Raw genomic sequence first — 21488 nt, 5'->3', positions numbered from 1 at the left:
CCAAATAATATGACGTGCTTTTGAAAATGAATAGAAATAGGAAAAGGAAACTTTTAAGATCACCAAGATAAAAAATCCTCCCAAAAACTGTTAACATATATACATTGAAAAAAAAAGGAGATCAAGTGTTTCTATATTTATAACACAAAAAGGACAGTTATTTTCTGGAAAACCAAATCGTATATGTAGTAGTTCCTTGTATGGATAGACTGCATTCATTATTTCAAAAATGCACGTTCAATAGTATGAGCAGGACCTGACCAACCAGACATGAGCAAAAGAATGAGTCCACGAAGCTTCAGAAAAAGAGAGTTGTCATCTGCTTAATATTTAAAATTGAAAATTACATCTGATGCTACAACGCTTGCCATTTGCAATTAGACCTCAATCTGGAGGTTTTTATAACAAATAATTTAAAACATATAATCTTTTTTTTATCTTATTCGATCAGCCTTATCCTGTAGACCTATATGTCTTGTATGTCTTAAAGCCCCCCCCCCCTTAAATATGAATTTTGGACACAGAAATTCCAGTATAACTACACTCCAGTTAATAATCCATTTTTGAAACAAGCCACTAGTGGGCGAAGTCAGGCGACACCCTGGACAGGTCGTCAGTCTGTTGCAGGGCCACAATCACACACCCATGCGCACTCACGTTCACACCTTGGAACAGTTTAGATTGACCAATTAACATTTGAAGCATGTTTTTGGGTTTTTTGGACGCTGATCACTTTCGTGACCAAGCTCCACAGGTGAGCCTCACAGCCAGAAACCTGCGCTTCAAATCCCAGCTGGGACCTTCCTGCATGGGGTTTGCATGTTTACCTCGTGCATGTGTGGGTTTTCTCTGGGCACCCCTCCCACAGTCCAAAAACATGCTTCATAGGTTAACTGGTCCTTATGGTGTGAGTGTGTGACAGACGACATGTCCAGGACGGACCCTACCTTCACCCAACTTTAATCGGGACAGGTTTGGGCGACCCTGAAAGGGTTAAGAAAACTAATACACTCCTAAGTTTTATGAAACAGACAACACGTTCTTTCTCAGGCATGGTTTATTGAAAACACACCAAATTTATACTCTACAAACCAGTATTTTTCATTATGTGTAACAAGCGTAATATTTGCCTCTGGGTATTAGTAAAATTAACATAATACATTCCGTCACCGTGGCATTGCTTCTGCCTGCTAAGAAAGCATGAACATCTTTACTTCTCCAGATTCAAACCCCTTTTTCTGACAAATCTAGCTTTTGAAAAGTTTATAATACAATGTGATAGAAGGCAGAAACTCGCCAACAGTCTAGACTAACTCAGGGCGACAGTGGGGTGGGGTGCCAAGTAGATCAAGTGATGACATGACGGGAGAAAAGGGATAAAAGTTGACCCAAATAGGGAAGGTGAGCGTTTGGGTTGAGGAAATGACAGATCAAGGTTAGAAATAAAGTTATTATAAAACACATCTGACTTTTTCTTCTACTATGGAAAAGGTTAAGGCACATGAGAGGTACAAACGCTACTTTGTTACTTTATTTTGACGATCTTGAATCAGTCACATCTACACATGTTGGCTTGTTTGATTCGGTGTGTTTCTGTGTATTTTACTGCACAGTTGCATGGCTCTTCTTTGTGTCAATGCACAATGGGCTGCACACCCACAAAAGCAAAATTCACCTTCGTTTCCCGGAAAACAACTCGGAATCCTTCACTGAGAAGTGCCACAGGGATGTTTATCCAACCAACGCATACATCTGAGGACACACACAGAAGGAATGATGGGAACTGTTCCACTAACCTCTGAAATCTAAGTTTAATTTACACTTTTTTTTGTAGTTTTATTTGCTTTAACCACAACATACAACTTTGTAAACACTGTAAAATATGCAAGCTGTTTGAACTTTGAACACAGATTCAACTTTTACGCAGGCACATGCTGTTCGCCTTGAGTGAGGTGTGTGTGGGTAATGCCAACTCAAATTCTAATAAATGACAAATTTCTTCTCAGCTGCCCACATTGTAAAAATATAGACTATATAACCAACTTTTCATGTTTTATTTGAGACGCTCTTCACTTTTGCATCCAGATGAATTCACTTTCTGAATGAGTGGATGAGTTAATATCCAAATAACACCACACAAACTGGCACTTGGAAAGGACATAATATAAACATCTTTACAGGTTTTATTCTTGCTTAGCGTTCGTCTTGATGTGGCAGTGAAGAGAGGTTGAAGGAAATTACGTGATTATGGATCAGGAAGAACAACATTGACGTCTTTTGTTTTTCCCACTGTGGAATGTCTGTCTCAACAAACCAACACTGATATTTTTCTGCAAGTTTTTTTACCTTCTTATTTTGACAAACATAAATAAACTTCATCATGACCGGAGGACAACACTGAAATTATACAAGTGGTTAATTGTTGTTTACAGACGTGGTCAAGTGAGATCTGCATTTCATGTGATTTTAATATACAACCAAGAAATGTGACTTTTCTGTTTTTTGTCTTCATTTTTTTTTTAAATCTAATATACATCTGTATAAAAAAAAAACAAAAAAAACAATCTTCTTTCCTTCTCATCTTGTTCTTCCTTTTTAACAAAACGCCTCATGTCTTCTTTAATACACATCACTGAAGAGCAACCAGCCAGGATGCTTATGAAACCGCATCAATACACAATCCAAGTGACAACTTATAGTCTTGGTTCAATAAGTGGAGCCGTTTGATTGGAAATCCTTATTGGTCTCCCTTTTTACTTCCTGCTGTGAGAACAAAAATTAACAAAAATATATTTCATCTGTTGTACTTACTGGGTCACTTGCCTCTTTCCAGACATCAACTTACATTTTCTTTATTAAAAAAAAAAGCAAAACCAATTGCCTGTTTAACACGTTTGACTCCTTATCAGATTTTTTTTTTTTATCTTTTGGGAAAAAAACAGAGAAAACACAGTGAATCCACATGGAGTTTCAGTTCATATGGTGGTACAGTCCATTATGCTACAGTTCAATTTCTGTCCCTTCATTTTCCTTCGTTGTCCGTTCCAACCAAACCCGTAACAAACATTCAGAAACTTTCAGAAACCCCCCAAAAACCCCAAACCAGTTTACTTCAAAATCTTTAACTCAAAAACGTGGAAACCAAGACTGGACTGAAGAAAAGAACTTTCCCCAAGTCTCTTTCCACCTGGCTTTCTGCCTGCACACATTCCTCTTCCGTCTATTTTCGCCTTAGTTTCACTCTCTTCTGCTCTCTCTCTGTCATCTTTACTGATCTCAATCTATTTAATGTCAACAAAAGTCAACACTGAAAAAATTCACATGCTGTCCAGTGGGAATGTAGTTATGATAGAAGAGTATTTGTAGTCAATGTTTATCCTTAAAAAAATCTCTGAAAAGCACAATTTAACGCTGGCGGCTACTATGTGGTTGCTGATGTGATCATTGTCTTTTTAAAATGTTTCTTTCTGTACAAAGTTCAACTGTGAAATGGCAGTGGTGATGCAAGAGATCCTCTTCTGGCCTGGGAGGTTTTTTCTTAGGCCTGCAGCATGAAAGAAGAGAAGAAAAGAAAGGTTAGAAAATCAGTCTGAGATGACAAAGCTTAATCAGTTTCTATATAATCTACATTTAAAGTCCCACTCTAATTTCCTTTTGATCCATTATAAAAAGTGTTACCAGTGGTCTTTCAATTATGATTATGCTGTTTTTAGCCAAATTTCAAAATTCTGTGTTATTTTCTAGGACATAGCTTCTGTGAGTTCATAAGAAATTGCCCTCTGAGTTGCGAGCGGGACCGCTGGCGCAAGTAAGCCCGCCCCCAATTCCCTCCATCCACCTTTTGCACCTAACATTACCGGTGCAACAAAAGGGCGAGCAATATTGGAGATATCCAGTCGTACAGCTTTGAGCCAGATTCCAGCTCAGACGAAAAAAACAGAGACGGACGTGGATCTATTTGTCTGCAAGTGGGTGCATCACAATGGAGCGAAGCAGAGAGATTGTGGCCCGCCCAGCGTATTTTCTACATTACAGCAAGAACCTTTTTCAAACAGCATTTTTTCATTTGCTCCCGATTCAAAATGATTTAAATCAGAAATACTCAGAAATGCTCCATTAAGCTTTATTTTTATTCATATACGTCCTCCATCATGAGAAAAATGCATGAAACACAAAAAACACAATTTACATCAGAGTGGGTCTTTAAACTCAAGACTGTTTTCTATTCTAATGATAACAGGAGTTTTTCTGCTTTCTTCCTTTTGGTCATAACATTATTAGAAATAAATTCTTTTAATACTTGTAGTTGTTTCTTTGACTTAAGAAGTATGATTCTAGTGAGTGTTTCAAAAATACAAACATCTCCTGAGGCAGACAGAATTTGAGGGTTTTCTACCACAGTGAAAAGGAAAGACTAGAATTGATGGCTTTGAGAAGGATGTCTGAGATATGAGGATGACAGAGAGGAAGGCAGTGTGGTCTGTAAGGATACAAGTATGGAGGAGGAAGAGGAGGAGCAATGCTGCTGACAGAACAATGAGAGCTATACAGAGGGAAAATGGTTTCATGCCAAGGCTGAGACAATCTCTGTGGTATTTGCACTATTGCCCATGTTTAACCACAGTATTGTTAGGCTTAAATAACTATAAATAAAATTGTTTTATTATCAAAAAGCAAAAAACCAAAAATAAACCAACTTAGGAAATAACTTTCTTACAGAAAACAATCTGTCCAGACCAAGCTGGACGTGGACCAAAACGTTTTGCCTCCCCTAAGGAATGAAATGTAATTAAGCATATCTTTTGGAAATTTTCCCCTTGGCAAACCCAAGCCTGTTCATGGACCTGCTGAATGAAAAGCAGATCCTGTCTGGTGAAGTAAAAGTGAACATTTGGATTGATGCAGACCTTTCCCGACTTCTACCTTTTTTATGCCAAGAAAAAACAAGGACACTAATTGTAATTGAAGAAAAATTGAGAATTGGTCCAAAATTTTCAGAGAGTTCACGGTGAGAGAGGCAATCCTGTCTCATAATTGACAAATATCCACATTACGTTTGAAACTTTATAAAATGTATACAGTAGTCCCTCGCTATATTGCATTCACCGAATTCACGGTTTCGTTGTTTACAGAATTTTTGTCAGACTAATTTTGCATGTTTTTTTTTTTTTTTAATAGCTCACTGTGCTCTGCGTCTTGATTGGCTGTTGATGTCAATCAATCTCCTCTGTGCCATGTCTTCTGTACAGAATGGGTTCAGCTTCATAAATGCGCACAGATCTTCAATAGCAACAATAGTAATGTTTTAATTCTAGAATACTGGACTTGTTTTTTTTATGAAAATTTGAACTTTGGGAGTTTAACCAAGAGAGAAAAGTGTAAAAAAATGTTCATGTCTGTTTGAGAAAAGTATAAAGGTTTATAGTGAGGGGTTTCACAGCCTTAAAACATTTATTTTCCGTTATTTTTAGAACCTAATTCCCGCGATAGATGAGGGAACACTGTACATACTGTGGGCAGAAGATAAACTTTCTAAATTGTCCATCCCAAACATTACTAGAAAAGAAAATCCTCAAAAATGGTCAAGTGGTGTGATAGAATTGTGCTTTCTTAAGCAGCTTCAATAGCTGGAATTTACCATCGACTTATCAGAACTATAAAAAAAAAAAATCTTCCTTCCAAAAATTTCATGCCTTAAAGCTTCTGTGTCATGACTTTAACCAACTTGTTCATGATGGGAAATCTTCAAAAGTTAACAAAGATTTTAACAAAATTTAACCTGTCACATAAATGCTTGTAATCTCACAGGGTTTTAGACATTAGGAGGATTTCACATAGGAAAAGGCTGTCCTTTCCTTCTTTAAGTCATTTTATAAATATCTCCATTTAGAAACATACCTTTTCCATATAACTTTAATATTAAGGTATAGACCTTCATAGGGTGCACGAAAATGTAAATGACAAGCAATGTCTATCTGACATGCAATGCAGATAGGATGTTTTTTGTTTAATTTCTTTATGTTAAAATACTTTGAGAAAAAAAAGTTACCAAAGAAGTTTTTAAAAAGTGTCTTTTAAAATAGTGGCTGTCAGACCAGGATAAGGTCTTTCATAATTGCTTAAACTAGGACTAGAAATAAAGATAAAGAACTTTTAACCTCACAATGTTACATCATGAAATCATGCGAGTTCATCTTCTGCTGCAATGCTTACATGTGCTTGCTTCCATCACCACTTATGAGGTGGAATGAATTATTTCTTCTTCAATTCCGCTTTTTATCAAAGGAAGCCTCCGTCCTGGGAGAACCTGTTTAGAACGCTGAAGAATGATTCCTACATCATTTGCTGTGAGTTCTAACATAGGCTGGCAGGGAAGCTGTGGATGAACCTGCACGTGGATTTCAATCAGGCAGGCATTGCCGAACTGTAAACAGAAACCAAAGTCTGTCTCTTTACTTTAAGTGCAAGAAAAAGCAGAATCTGTCAATCCCCCTGAGCGGGGGAACGTTTTCTTTCATGCACATTGAATGTATCCTTTCAAGATACGACATTCTTAGTCAGATCTGGTCCTTTCTTAACCCTTATGCCATCTTCACATTGGCTTCAGCAATGCACGTTCAAGCGACCACGTCCAATAAAAAGTCTATTAGTACCCGTGCATTTGCGTGTTTTGGGCTTCCACGTTCAAAACTCTCACGTTCACGTGGAGCTACGCACGTTTCTGTGACTTTTTTTCCAGGCTTTATGTACAAAAGTTAAACTAGTTAAACTTTGCCCAATCAGGGACTCAGATTTGGTAGTGATGTAGGGGTGGCAACCTTTTTAATCCACGGAAGAGCCATTTGTTTGAAAATTGATCATGGAGGATAAATTACTTTCATATATTGGAATAGAGCTGTGAAAGAAAAAAGCCTGGAGTAAGATTTGCACGGTTTTAACATTTCGCACCAAGCCTATTCAATTGTAGGTACATGCGCAAGTATAGGGTGGCGACAATCCAGTGTGAAACCATATGCTAAAAGCATGTTTAAGAACACGCTGAATGCGGGTGACACATGCCTGGTGTGAACAGGTTAGTGCTGTTTTAGAGTTATGACACATAACTGTGAGACCCCTTGTTTTTGCTTTGTTTGTGGATTTATGTATCTTTAGTCTTTACATCTTTAATGCTTGATGATAAAACTAAAAACTGTTTGAACTCAATTTTTTGTAGCATAAAAAAAGGACCACTTGAAATTGGGGTTTATAATCAGTTTCAGGGTTATTGTGAAATTATTGTGTAATAACATTAAAATCTGTAAAAAGAAAAAAAAAGAAGCAGAGCTTGTACTAAAAGCACGAGTATCAAGCATTGCCACAGTTTAAAGTTAAATGAATAGAGTACATTTTAAAGTAAATAAAAGATCAAAAAGGCTCTGGACAGCTGAGGGTTAAGTTATTTTGAGCTAATTTGGGGTGCATGTCTTTGGGGGTAGAGTTGGATGAAAGGCGTGAAGGGAAACAGGTGGAAATGATGAAGTTCAGGAGGAAGAATTTTACAGTCCACTTCAGGGGATGCAGTGATTAAAGTTTGATTTTTTTCAAACCTACCATGCATGCATTTAGACCCAGGAGTCAACAGGCTGGGGCTTAACATCACAAGCGTCCACCAGACTGACCGCAGGCCTGTTACTCCTGATATAGTGTTTCCTATTTGTGTCATTCTGCAGCCACAGGAGGACAGGTTAGGAGAAAACAAAACAAAACACAGACATATTAAAGAAAGAAAAAAAAAGAGGTCAACATATTTCCCAAATCTCCTCACACTCATGCATTCAGGATGAGAGAAGCCAGAGTTAGTTAGCTGCCTTAAGGAGGGCTCTGCAAAGAGGTTGGAGTAATTATAAAACAGCATACTTAAAACATGCATAAAAAAAGTAAAGCCAAGTTTCCACAGCCAAGGTGCTTTAAAAGCGGGCAGAAGAGCACTTCTGGGGAGCACAGACGGCAGCTTTGGAGTAACTCTAGCGCACTCTGAGGACGAGCATGAGTGCTTGTTGTGAGCGGTGCTGTTTGCAGCTGGTTGAAGTGCTTATCTTTTCAAGCCCTATCTTCAGCTCTAACTGCTGCAGTGGCATTTTACCTCAATGTGACTAAAAAGTGAGTCAAGTAAACCAAATTAATGTCAGTGTAGTTCTTTGCTGCCAAATGTGATGCAAATGAATGAAAAATCCTCAGAGATAAACAGTTTTTTTTCCCTTTTGGATTTTTTGCATCTTTTAGCAGCAGCTTCAATTATGTCAATACATAAATACATGTTTTGAAAATTCATGTTTATTTTGTTTTAGCTCCTAGTTTTGAAAGGCCAAAACAATTTGCAAATGAAACTTTAAAACTTCCCTCAAAAAGTTTATCTGCGTTTGGTATAAAATTGCAGGTTTAGAAAATCCTCTCTTTTGCAAACTTTTAAAGATAGAAAACTTGACACATTAAAGGTTACTTTGTTGTCATTAAACATTTCAGAAATCCTCTAAGGCTCTCATTACACACTTTGAGCTGTGATGGCAATCAGCGTGACAGCAAACAAGCAGCAGTTAGGCCTGTCCGTATGAGCAGATGACCTCCTGATAATTCAGCCGTCTGCTTATTTCTATCATAAGTCTTCTCCTCGAGAAGGGCGCTTGTACTTTTAATTAGGTTCCCATTAATTACTCTGCAAACTGCCGAAGCTTACACTCAATTAAGCAGCGTCTCACAGATCTGGGGATGAGCAGAGGAGAGCCGCAGCGGCAACATTAACTGGGAATGACAACTTCCTGCCTCTTTCAAGAATCAATAGGATTAAGCGCCTCTAATGAGGGGCCACCACAGGAAACATGGACAGGGAAAGGGAGAAAGAGAATATTAAGATAGGGTTTTCCCCGGGGACATTATTATTTCATCGTCTGCTCCTTAATCCCACATAAGATCAGAGGAGGCCTGCTTGTACCTTTAATGGCTCCCGCTCTGTCAGGTCCGCTGTTCCGTCGCTCGTCTTGTATTTGCAGTCCTTGTCCCTCTGGTCAATGGTGGAGTAACCATCTAATGAGGTCAGAGAAGAATGATGAGAAGATCCTCACTGTTTCTGATTACAGTTACATGTGAAGAGGTGGATGAGGTGTTTTCTGCACTACTGCATTAGACTATGTTCGATATATTTACATTAAAAAAAATGGTAGGATTGTGTTTTCTGTCTGTTGTAATGCTTGAACTTGTGTACAATTCTATAAAAATTCAAAAGTTGCTTTTACGAGCAACTGGAGTAAAGATGAGTGACATCTTCAAGTATTTCTTGATTGATATCATTTATTTCAACAGCAACAGGAGCTGATGTGACTTCATTCCCTTCAACTGCTCAGATGAAATGAAATCATTTTTACAGACCATTTAAAGTCAATTTACACAAACTGTCGGCTTCGTTCAAAAATTGTTTGAGATACCTGAAAGACTTTATTGATGTATTAGTGTGGCAGAAGTCTGTCACCCAAAGATTGAATGTGTGCTCAAATTGGCTTCAGTCACACGCTAAAATCTGAAAATATTGATTTAAAGACCCACTCCGATGAAAATTGTGCTTTTAACATGTTCTTGGGGGCATTTTCATGGAAGAAATATATAAAGAAAATGAAGATTAAATTGTGTTTGAGTATTTTTTTTCATCAAATCGTGGTGAATCAGGAACAGACGAAAGTTATGCCCTTTGAAGAAGAGCTTATTTGTTAGGTAAAGAAAATACGCTAGGGTGGGCCACAAGCTCCCTGCTCTGCTCCATTCTGATGCATCCACTTGTACACACCAGATCTTAGTTTTCCTCATCTGAGCTGACATCTGGTTTACAATTGTACGGCTGGATAGCTCAAACATTGCTCGCCATTTTTGTTGCGCCGCTAAGTTAGGTTGGGGACGTGAGGGCTGTAAGCTATTGGGAAAGCTTGTAAACAGATGGTTGATGAGTCTCTTGGGGCGGGATTACTCCTTGCCAACAGTCAAGAAGTGAATTTCACGCAGAAGTGAATTTCAAATGAGCCCCTTGCCACTCTACAGAATCTATGTCCTGGAATACAACACAGATTTTTTTTTATTTTTGGCTAAAAATTGTAAAATCATAATTAAAAGACCACTGTGAATGCTTTTAAATGGCCTTTATCAAGCTATTCTTAAGCCTTTCAGAGTAAACTATATCCATTTACACTATATAATCAAAAGTATTTCCTCACCCATCGAAATAATCACTTGGCCTGGGGGACTGTTTTTACAAACATTTGTGAAAGAATGGGTTGCTCTCAGGAGCTCAGTGAATTCCAGCGTGGAGGATGCCACATGTGCAACAAATCCAGTTGTAACATTTCCTAGCTTCTAAATATTTTACAGTCAACTGTCAGCTCTATCATAACAAAATGGAAGAGTTTGGGAACAACAGCAACTCAGCCATGAAGTGGTAGGTCACGTAAACTGATGGAGAGGGGGTCAGTGGATGCTGAAGCACATAGTGCAAAGAGGTCGCTGACTTTCTGCACAGTCAGTTGCTACAGAGCTCCAAACTCCATTTGACCTATAGATTAGCCCAAGTACAAAATGCAGAGAGTTTCAATAGAATGGGCTTCCATGGCCGAGCAGCTGCATCCAAGCCACACATCACTAAGTGCAATGCCTACCTGATGCATCATGGGTGATGTAGTGCCAACAGTGGCACTGAAGCTGGACACTCAAGTCCTTAAATTTAATTATTTTATGCAGTTTTTACACGGTCTGACAACAGATCCCGCCAGAAGCAACACGGCTAAACACAAAGTTGAGCTGCTATTTTTGTTGGAACTGAGAAACTTTGAGTCATGTTGGCACCAGGAAGTGAGGACGTTGACCACATCCAATTGGTCAGAAACGTATTGCTCAAACCTCAAATAAAGAATGATTGGTGGAGAAAGTATAAGGCACAGCACTTTTCAAAAACACCTATCGGCTAAATTGAGGTAGCGTCATTCTTATTAAAATGTTTTAATGAAATCCAATACGTTTTTTTGCAATCTTTCACATCCTATTAACGCATTGTTTTATCAAGACCTTTTAGGATGAACACAGAGCTGATATCCTGGCAATGGCAAATGTTTTTAGATCAGTTAAAATGAACAATTTCCCACAAAACACCTGACCATCTCCCGCGGCACGCTGTTTGAAAAACACTGGCATAGAGCCATAAAAAGCACGTTTGAAGCAGATCCCAAAGCAGTTCTACAGAATTTAGAGTGTTTAACTGTTTACATTATAAGCCGTATGGGTACTTATACTTTGTGTTTACTAATCAAAATGATAAGTCACAAAATGTGTTACTACACACCAAGTAGAGTAACAGAGAACTAGTTAATCCTTGGCCAAGGTTTCCTCCTGCAGATTCAGGCTCTTACCTGAGTCCAGCTCAGCCACAGGAATCAAGTGAACATAATAAAGTTGCTTAGGTTTAATCTTTTAACTAAATAGGCAACACACGCACACCCACACACACACAGAAAAATTAACCTTGGTTCTTTTCCATCAGAGGAAGGGTGGTGTCATCATAACCCGGTTTGCCGTTCTTTGTTGCTTTCGGGGTGACTGCCACAGTTGGCTGAGAAAAACAAGTAAAACACAAATAAAGACATTTCAATTTACAAAAAGATTAGTTTCTCTTGTATCACTGGATTACAGTTTTTGAACAAAAAATATGTAAGAAGGATTTGGTTAGATATAGTTTAGTTCACTTAACTTTAATGGGACACTTGGTCACCAACACTAGTATTTCTTTAAGTTACGTGCATGTAACTGAATTCATCCACTAAAGCCTTTGTCACATGCACCCATATGGGGGTTGACCCACACATTTATCACTTAAGCAGCCCTAACAGGCTCTTTGCACAATGCCCAGGATTTGAAAAAAAAAGAAAAATCCATTTGACACGCCTGCATCTTACCTACTTCACCCTTACGTGTCGTCTAAGTTTTCACTACGACCTCTTGCATAAAGTAGGCCCATAGAAAAAAAACGAATATCAATGTTGTTGTCCTGTGGGCTCACAGAGCGGTCTAAAACCTTGATATTTTGTGCGTGCTACCTGCATGCCCTGTACAGGTTCGCCCATTTTTCGCCCGTCATGTCCACCCTTAAGGGCAATTGTGACTAAGGCTTAAGGTGTCAACAATCTGATTTTGACATTTACCCTTTAAGATTCATTAGATGTGCCTGAGTCTGAGACCAATCTGTACCTGGAAGTGGGTCTTATTCCAGCCGTCCTTAGTCAAAGCGTTTCTCAGATCCTTGTAACTCCACACTGTCTGCAGCACATGGGATGCTGCCTTTGTTTCACGCGCTGATTGACTAAGAGAGTAGGTGAAAAAAAAAGAAACAAATAAATAAAAGAAGAAGTTACAATGCAATTCAAGTCAAAAACTTCATCCAAGCCCTGTGCTTGTGCACTCCTCAGCACTGCTGCGATCAATCACTACATTCAAAGACGTTGTGTCCCCTGAAAGCTTGAGGTCCGGTTTTTAATTCATGACCAAAAGAGCGCACTTTTCCTTTCATTAGCTACCTCTGAGCCACCAGTATTAATTAAAAATGTAGGGGGGGGGAGGGGTGATAGAGGTGGATGGGGGAAGGGTTCACATCAAAGAAAGCCAATCTCATGAGCCTGAGCGGAAACGCGAGCATTTAGTCAGGGTTGAAAATGAATACTCGTGCCTATTAACAACCCCCCGTCTGATCAATAGACTGCCACACAAGAAGCAGCCTTTGGAAAGTGTTACTGATCTGACAGGGAAGTTGTGGGGCCACTCTAGCCAGTCCTGCAACATTTTACATTGTCATTTGAAGAAAATAAGAAAACAACAGATCTTAGAAACATTTTGTTTATTTGTAGAGGCTTTTCACCAAAATCTCCAGTGGTAAAAGCCTTCAGGTTCTGAGTGGTGGATGGAAATGCAGTACACATCAGACTGTTATACTGTGGAAGCTTTAGCCATTAAGACACATTTTATTGCCCTTTATGAAAAAATGAAAAGGCTTGTTATTTATCTAGCTTAGCAGTGACTGTTATGCTGAGAAATAATGCATTTTTGGAATATCAAAAGAATATGCTTCTGGTATCAACATATAAAAATATTTTTGCTTTATTAACTCAGCATAACAGTGAGGATGACTCTAAAAGGCAATTCATTGATTTAGAATTAATTTCACGATGCTGTTAAATAAATCCATGGAATAGTTTTTTTAAAGAATTGTTTGGTATTTTATGTCAGTTTTGCCATAATAATTGATCCCATAATGTGAAAAAGTTTCACCACTTTTTAGATTATAACAATAGTTATGGTAAAACTGTGCTCCATAACCGAGTAAAACCAGGAGACCTGGCAGCAGACATCAACGGCCAGAATGTAAAGTCCTCGACAGGAACCAGTAGTACCCCCATATTGCTCGAAAAAAATCTTTATTTTGACCCCAATTAGGGTTTTAAATTTTAATAAAAGTAAGTGTTATGGTTGAGGTAAGTTATTTCATTTCTGCTTCCGGTCGATGGTGTCAGGCGCCATCATGTCTGCAGCCAGGTCCCTCTAGGAAAACCTGGTTTGAAAATGGAAAAGTCTTTAAAGGTGATTAGAAAATTAATGGAACTGTGTCAAATACAATTCTGAAATTGTGAATCTAAATTTAATCAATTTACAATTTTGGCAATAAGCTACATTTTGGTGGGCAAATTGCCAAAAAAAAAATTTTTTTAAATGAAAGTCTTGGGAAACAGGTTCCAGTAGTTGAACACTTTCAGTTTAGAAAAAAGTAAACCATATCCTATTCCACCTGGTCCTGTTGATGGCAACCAGCTTCTCAATGGCCTGGGCCTGGATGAGCGAGCGGGCATTTTCGGAGCTGTCTGTAACAATCTCGTGTATAGTGTTGAGGATGGCCACCACAGTGTCCTCCTCCAGGTTCTTGGCCGGCCGCTGCTGTCCGCTGGGCAGGTTGCTCACCAAGTCTCTCATGGCATAGCTTCCTGCATGTTAAAAAAAAGTTAAAAAAAATTGGCAAAAAACACAAGACAAAAGAAATGTTTTGACAAGTCAACAAATTCACAGTCTAAATAAGGTTCCAGTTTTCATAAATGCTATTAAAAGACTTATTAGTTTAAATCCTTTTCAGATATATTTCTGGGGGAACAAATTAACTTTACATACTTTGGTTTTTTTTTATGACCCATAAGGCCGGAGATGTCATTGGCAACACCTAAATAACACACGCTCTTTGAACTACCATAACTCCTTTACGTGATTAACAACACACAACACATTACTAACATAAAGTGTTGCATTATAGCGCAAAGCCGCTTTTTCTTTGTGACAGAATCAGCTGATTTATGTTGATTGCGTAAACATTTCATTGCTGTAAAGTGTTGCATATAATGGCAAGGCTGCTTTTCCCTGCTTCAAAATCTGCTGGAATCACGTTAATTACGTCATAAGGATAAAGAGTTACGGTAGTCACAAAAATGTAAACATTAGAGCTAAAGCTCTGATGTAAAGGGTTAAAAGGAGGAACTCAAACTTATTTTGCTACATTTGATTTGACAAACTTTGACTGCTGAAGCATCTTTTGAGCAACGTTTTCCTATAAAGATCCTGCATAATCAGGAATGTCTTCCAGTCCTTCCAGCCCATTCATGAACCTCAAACCAAGTTAATGATGACACAAGACATAACAATGCCCTTCATTAGTATTAGTCTGATCTGTATGATAAAGTTTTGTACCAATCAGATCTTTGTTGCGGCGGTCAATGGAGAGGTTGCGTAGGGCGATGGCCACAGCTCGAACCACCTTGTCAGAGTCTGAGCGCAGCAGCTCCACCAAGACGGGAAGACCTTTCTCCTTCCGCACTGTGGCTCGGATGTAGTTGGACCACTGCAGGAAGAATGTATGCTGTGACCTCCATGCATGCACACTTAGCCTGTCATTCAGCTTCATGAAAGCTCCTATTCCAACTGTTAACTTCCCACAGTGAAAATATGAACAGAAATGTGATAGAATTTAAACATCAATGGACTTAACATCTTATTTTTTTGTGACATGAAATATTAACTTTGACATAAAAAGGGTTTATCTTTTAGCTCTGCAACCCCTGGAGATGTAATTAGGCAAAGGATAACCACAGATGGACCACTGGGTGGCAGTAGTTAGCAATGCAGAAACAGGTCAATAAAGAGAGCTAAAACAGAAGCTACAATATCCTTTCAGAGGCGACGTCTATCCAGCTCAAAGATTTGACATTGATGTGTTATTGAGGCCATTTATAGTCATCTAGAAGGATAAACAACCCAACAAAACTTATTTCACATCAAATCTTTAAGCAAAAAATCTCTACTCTTTAATCATTTAGGAAAACTAGATGAGTGAATCCAACAGCTGGATTAAGCTAAAATGAATGTGTTTTTTAATATATTCTTAATAAGCAAACCAAAAGGGTCTAATGCTACTAGAGAATGAAATTATGGGCTAAAGAGAAACAGCTTTGTAGCAATACTGCAGTGAATACTGAAAAACACAGGTGGGGGGCTCATGCTTGAGGTGCTTAGCGTAAACTGGCACTTGGACAGCCAGCCTTTCCTGTTGATAATCTACTGCTGCCTGCAAGCCACACGGGCTCTCTGCTGCTCAGCAGCTGCTGATTGGAGCAGATATCTCATTATACCACATAAACCAATCATAGTCCTTACAGTCAACGAAACCAGGAGGAAAGAAATCCAAAGTATTGTTGAGACTGCCAGAACCAGTTTCCCAACAATAGAGATTTGCTTTTAAATATTATTATTACAGCTTTTAATTAGGTTTACTTTGAGCAAAGTGACAGCTGAGTGGCACCACCTGGTAAAAGAAATCATCAGGAGATGCATATGTAGATGTCCCAAAACCAAGTTTGGAATCTGTCATTGTTCCATAAAAGTATTTATGGGTGATGTGTAATGACAATATGGCAGCATTTACACTGCATGGTTCAAGTGATCCAATTCCGATTTTTTCCTCTCATGTGGAGCAGATCGGATATGACCGGTGAACGTGTAAGCAGGAAAAAAACTCATGGATTCCGATTTTGTCAGATCGGATACAAGCCTCATTCATATGTGGAATTACATCAGATAAGAATCGGATATGCATTTGTGTGTGCCATGTAAGCAGACAAATCAGATATTCCCCAGTAAATGCGAGTCGTACGTCAGTGATGTCAACTCAGGACACCACCAACTGAGATCACATGACTTATTAAGGTGCTTTTGTGCGCTGATTTTGATGTTCGAGGACGGCTGGAGCCCCATCAGCGTGTTACCTTTCAGCCTCAGGCTTCGTTATTTCAGGTCCGGTCGGGACGCAAACGGTAACTAATCAAGCGGGACACCGTTGCTCTGCAACAGGCTAGAAGCCGTTTATTTCTTTGCTTGGATCAAACTGTTAGTACAGCACAATGTCTGGAAACACTTCCTCATTCAAAACTCAGAGAGAGTACATAAGCCGGCCGAGCAGCCCTTCTTTTTCCTCTCCCGCGCATCCTCTCTAGTGCGCCTGCCTCATCCCGGAGCGCCCAAGGCAACGCCTCTTCCGTCGCAGCGGCGCTCCATGAGAACCGCAGTCACACAAAGGTCCGAAGGAGGTCCGCAGAGGGCGGAAATGCTGCTACGTAGTCCTAAGAACGTCTACGTTTGATAGTTTCAACATTGCATAGTGTAAATGCAAAATTCGGATACGGGTCACTTTTAAAAGATGATGTAAAAATCGGATATGGTCAGAAAAGACCATAAGATAGCACAAGATAGCGCAAGGGTTAAAGATGGCTGCTACTTCTGGCACTGTGACCAGGTGCTGAAGGTGGCTGCCATGTTTGTTACCACTGCCATCAACCAGAGCAATCCCTTCAGCAATTAAGAGATAATATCATAATTTTAGGAGAAGGAGAACACCTACTTCCTCAATCAATAGCCCAGACAGGCCCGCTGCACACAGCAAATGACTGGAGTTTGTAGTGAAGGATTGGAGATAGGGGCGGCATGCATCGGACATGCCCGTTGAGGTAGGGGGGAGGTTTTTGAGGGAAAGTCACTCTGCAGGGCTCAAAGCTTCCAAGACATTGGAAAGGATTAGATAGGAAGTGGTTTATTTCAAGCAATTAACACAAGAATAATGCATAAAAAAGGCAATGCAGAAAAAAATTCATCTGCAAGAGAGGCAGCAAAGAAAGCTCTACAAAGGTTGTCAATTAGAAAGGACAAGTGTTAGGTGTATGCTTTCTGGAACTCGAAAACCTCCTATGTCCCTATGTACTTTCACTGATGATATGTTCAAGAAAGTGTATAACAAGGTGTGTGGCTGCAGGTAGAGAGGTGCTCATCTTCTCCAACAACAAGAAAGTGCTGTTTACATGAACTACTAGAGCAGGGGTCGGGAACCTATGGCTCGCGAGCCATATATGGCTCTTTTGATGGTCACATGTGGCTCGCAGACAAATCTTTAATTATACTTTTTTTTTTTTTTTTTCATTAGACCAGTCCTTCTCGGGCGCGATGCGATGCCAGAGGCGCGCAGTAGTAGCGGTGCTTGGAGAGCACTATCAATTTACTATTATCTATTATTTCACAGAGTTTGTACCACCCGGAAACCTGTGAATTGCCGTGCCCAAAACTGCGCGCTCCCGTCTCTGAGAAAGAGCGCGCAGTTGCGGGGACGGGATGTATGAAGAAGATAGCGGGGGGGGGGGGGGGGTGGGGGGGGTGAAGGGGTTGTGGGGACCGGCAGCAAGGTGAATCGTCTGTCAGTCTGTCTCACATCTACAGAACATTCAGACCTAAGATCACGTTTAAAGTCTCAACGCCTGCATGAAGCAGAAACTCACCACGTACCAACCAGACTAGACCATCAGCAGAACTACCACGAGAAATACTCATCATTTATAAGCAACAGCATAACAATGTTATTAAAAAGAATCCACAGACTTATTGTACTTTAAAAATGTTGAAATTACATCAAATGCACACATTCATTTGTATATTTAGTTTTAAACATATTGTCGCGGACTGAGTTTAACTTGGCTGTTGGGCCGCGTTATAAGTTCTGGAGTTCATTGAACGCATCAAGCAGAGATCTGATTGGCCCTCAGTTCTGTCGCTCAGCCTGTTGTTAGGTAATTTGGACCAATGGGGTTCAGCTATGGGCTGAATAAGGGAAATGGGAGGGCTGGAGCGGGAGAGGGGGAATATAAAGTTGGGAGAAGCGCTCTCGTCTCGGCGGGAGAGATTCAGGAGTTGCTGAATTAATTGTACGGCGTTTGTTGCGGTCTACAGTAACCAGAATAAAGAACCTTAAAAGAGGTTAAGTCTCCGTGCCTCAGTGTGGGAAAGAGACGCTACATTATTGTATGGCTCTTTCGAAATTACATTTAAAAATATGTGGCGTTTATGGCTCTCTCGGCAAAAAAGGTTCCCGACCCCTGTACTAGAGGGTTCCTAAAGTTTTCTAGGTCTCACATTAGAGAATTTTTAGGACTTTTCAAGATCCCGTAGAGCAAATCTTAGGGCCTATCACACCAGAGGTGGAGCGTACTAAAGAAATGCTGCAAAAATATAGAAAAGTAAAAGAGTTGAATTATAGCAAGTGCACAGACTGTCTGACAAAACAGTCTGTTTGCTTTGGACTCACCATCCACTGTCCAGCACTGAGATTTTGCAGAGCCCCGGCAGCTGCCTCCAGGGTATTGTAGTTCTGGCTCTCCGTCAGCAGAGATAGGTAAAGCCTCACCACTTCTGGCTGGTACAGCAGCTCAAAGCCTGTAGGGGGACACACAAAAAAAGCAGAAACACCCCGGTTAACATCTTTGGCAAAAACAGGGCCAACAACTGAAGGAAGGTGCCAGACCGGCACTGAAGTTTATCTCAGTCCAAAAGAAGCTTCTCTTGGCCAAGCAAAACAGAGAAGAAAGCTGGATTTGAAGTAAGGCACCAACTTCTGGTGAGATTAGAAAATCTCGTCACATGGTGGAAAATTGTGACACAAATTGGATTACACGGTGTTGGGCAACTTCTTCACACAGCAACATCTTAACTCTGTTGTTTTTAAAGAAACACAAGACCGATGGCCAATATAGTTTCACCTACAACAAAAATAATGCTGGAAAAGCCTAATAATACCGGATAACACAAGGGAGGATGACAGATCTGACTGATCAGATTTGACAACACAAAAGCTACAATTGAAAGTTGCCAATTAAGGTCACACAGAGCCGATTCCAACTCTAAAGGAAGTTGTACTTTTTTCTTTGGCCGGATTCCTTACACTGCAGGAGGCATGGGGGACCTCAAGAAAACATAGTTCTTTGTTGAAATCTATTTTCTAAGCTCCCTGTGTTTCTATGAATCCCGTGAAGGATGTTTAGTCATGTCTTCTATGAGATTATATAGTAAAAAGATTAACTGTTTCATAATCCGCTGTCACTCACGGCCTTTGATCAACTCGTGCAGTTCACAAGTTAGCAGACGCTGTAAAACATCATATAACATCACCCTTTGCAAAATTACAGATCCTTTATTATCCTTTTTAACAGGAATCAAGACTTTTGAAATTATAGCTTCATGTCTTTAGGTTCAAAAATGTACTGTTTCAAAGGCTCCATCTCAAAATTATACAGAAAATGACACATACTGCGATGAGCATGTTTGATGGATGTCCATGTTCAGCAGACTCTGCATATTATGGGGTATATTAAAAAAATAAAAGCTGTGAAATAAGAAAAATAGAAAAAATTAAAGGGTGTTGTTCTATTTAAAAAAATCTTTGCTCTACAAACTGACAAATTAAGATTTATTTTTGTACCAAGGAGATAACAACAACACATACATTTAGCTTTGTGCCTCTAAATCCACACCTAACACATATAATTTGCAGAGAGCGGAAGCCTGGGTGACTTCTCGGATCATTTCCTTCCCTGTAGAGCTCCCCCCTAAGATCAACCCTCCAGAATGTGTGTAGGAGGAGCTGCCAGATTGGGCGAATGTTCGTGGAGGTGCTATTTGAGAAATCCTTAACCTATTTTTGGAAGAAGCAACCAAACCGAGAGTTTGCAAAACTCAGTTGTAACCGCGTGTTAAAATACAAATAAAATACAAATCACAGGAACAGGTTTCCTTAGAGGCAACACAAACCGGGGGGATTCTTCTAACCACACAAATTCTGCATGCGCCTCACATTACTTGAAGTTCTGGTGCACATTCAGCAGAACGAAAACCACCAGGGCTTGTTGACAGATGTCTAAAGTTTGCCCACATTCTAGGACCCCACCTTCTGTTTTAAAATCTCACTTAACATATTTCTGCAATCTTAGACTTCCTCAGTTTTTTTAATGCAAAAAACTCCATTAAATTACAAGTATAGTACATAAAACGCCCAAAACATAAAAAATTACCAAAAAAAAGTCAAACAATTTGGGTGATGCATAGAATTTCTATCCCACAGTTTTCTCTCAACATTCAAAACGGAGGGCTTAATGTCAGCAGCATGTCCCTCAGGTCCATGCTGATTAGTGCCGGCCAGTTTGACCGGCTGGTTGTCAGTTTGCACGGCAGAATTACAATTTGGGCAGTGAGATGAGCCGTCAGTGTGACATGACTCTCAGCCCTGCATCTGTGATGGACCAAAAACATGATTAAATTACTTAGATGTGATGAATCCAGTGTTGGTTCACTGGAGTGAGAGCTAGTGAACCTCTCAGATTCAGCTTTTTTTCGCTTAAATTATTAAATGCAAATCTCATGCCGTATTTAGTACCACCCTGATCCCCTGGAGTCGAAAAATATACCTCAATATGTATATATATTTTATTATATTTAAATATTCATATCTCAGAGGGGTTGCTGGAGAAGATAGCTGTTTTAAGGTAAAGGTTCAAACAGGATAAAAAGAAAGAACTGCAATGCGTGTGTGGTTTTTGCTGTTTTATGTATTAGAACAAAACAAACTGTGGGAGGGGTGATGCTTTGGGTTTGTTTTGCAGAATCTGGACAAGTTTTTGTCTCCAGACTTTAAAAAAAAAAACATTCCCGATGTTCCAAAGTATTCCAGAGTCAAAGGTGAAACTATTAGCTTGACAGCTAATGCCAGAGGAAAATGGGGTCATGCAGTAGGACAATGAACCAAATCAACAACGAAAATAATGAAAAGGAAAAGAAAATGAAAATCCGGAGATAAAAATGTTAAAAAGTAAAGACCTTGGCCTGCATAAAATGCCGTGGCAAGACCTTAGGAGGAAAGAGAATAAAAAGATGCTTTTAGGTTTAATGAACTCATACGAAATTGATGCCTTGTTTTTTTTATGTCGATGATGTGCCAGTGATTATGATTATTAAAGTCGAGATGAACCGATCAGGTTTTTTTGTCCCTCCTCCGATTCCAAGTCATTAGATTTTGAGCATCTGCA

General features: G+C 39.5%; 1 protein-coding gene across 15 annotated transcripts in view; it reads right to left on the bottom strand.

Moving 5' to 3' along the window:
• Positions 1–1039: 1039 nt before the first annotated feature.
• Positions 1040–21488, bottom strand: part of arvcf (ARVCF, delta catenin family member) — a 265429-nt gene continuing 244980 nt past the window's right edge. For 14 of the 15 annotated variants that reach the window (XM_023958692.1, XM_023958694.1, XM_023958697.1 and 11 more), the window contains 8 exons: positions 18719–18846; positions 14788–14938; positions 13844–14036; positions 12256–12367; positions 11533–11620; positions 8969–9060; positions 7591–7703; positions 1040–3544 (listed from right to left, as the gene is read on the bottom strand). In XM_023958692.1, the coding sequence (XP_023814460.1) occupies positions 7602–7703; positions 8969–9060; positions 11533–11620; positions 12256–12367; positions 13844–14036; positions 14788–14938; positions 18719–18846 (866 nt within the window). In that variant the 3' untranslated portion in view covers positions 1040–3544; positions 7591–7601. The remainder of the gene's footprint in view (positions 3545–7590; positions 7704–8968; positions 9061–11532; positions 11621–12255; positions 12368–13843; positions 14037–14787; positions 14939–18718; positions 18847–21488) is intronic. The other variant, XM_023958698.1, reaches the window with a different exon arrangement.

The sequence above is a fragment of the Oryzias latipes genome, chromosome 9 (assembly GCF_002234675.1).
Source record: "Oryzias latipes chromosome 9, ASM223467v1".
In the NCBI taxonomy this organism is placed as follows: domain Eukaryota; kingdom Metazoa; phylum Chordata; class Actinopteri; order Beloniformes; family Adrianichthyidae; genus Oryzias; species Oryzias latipes.
This window is presented reverse-complemented; position numbering and strand designations above follow the sequence as displayed.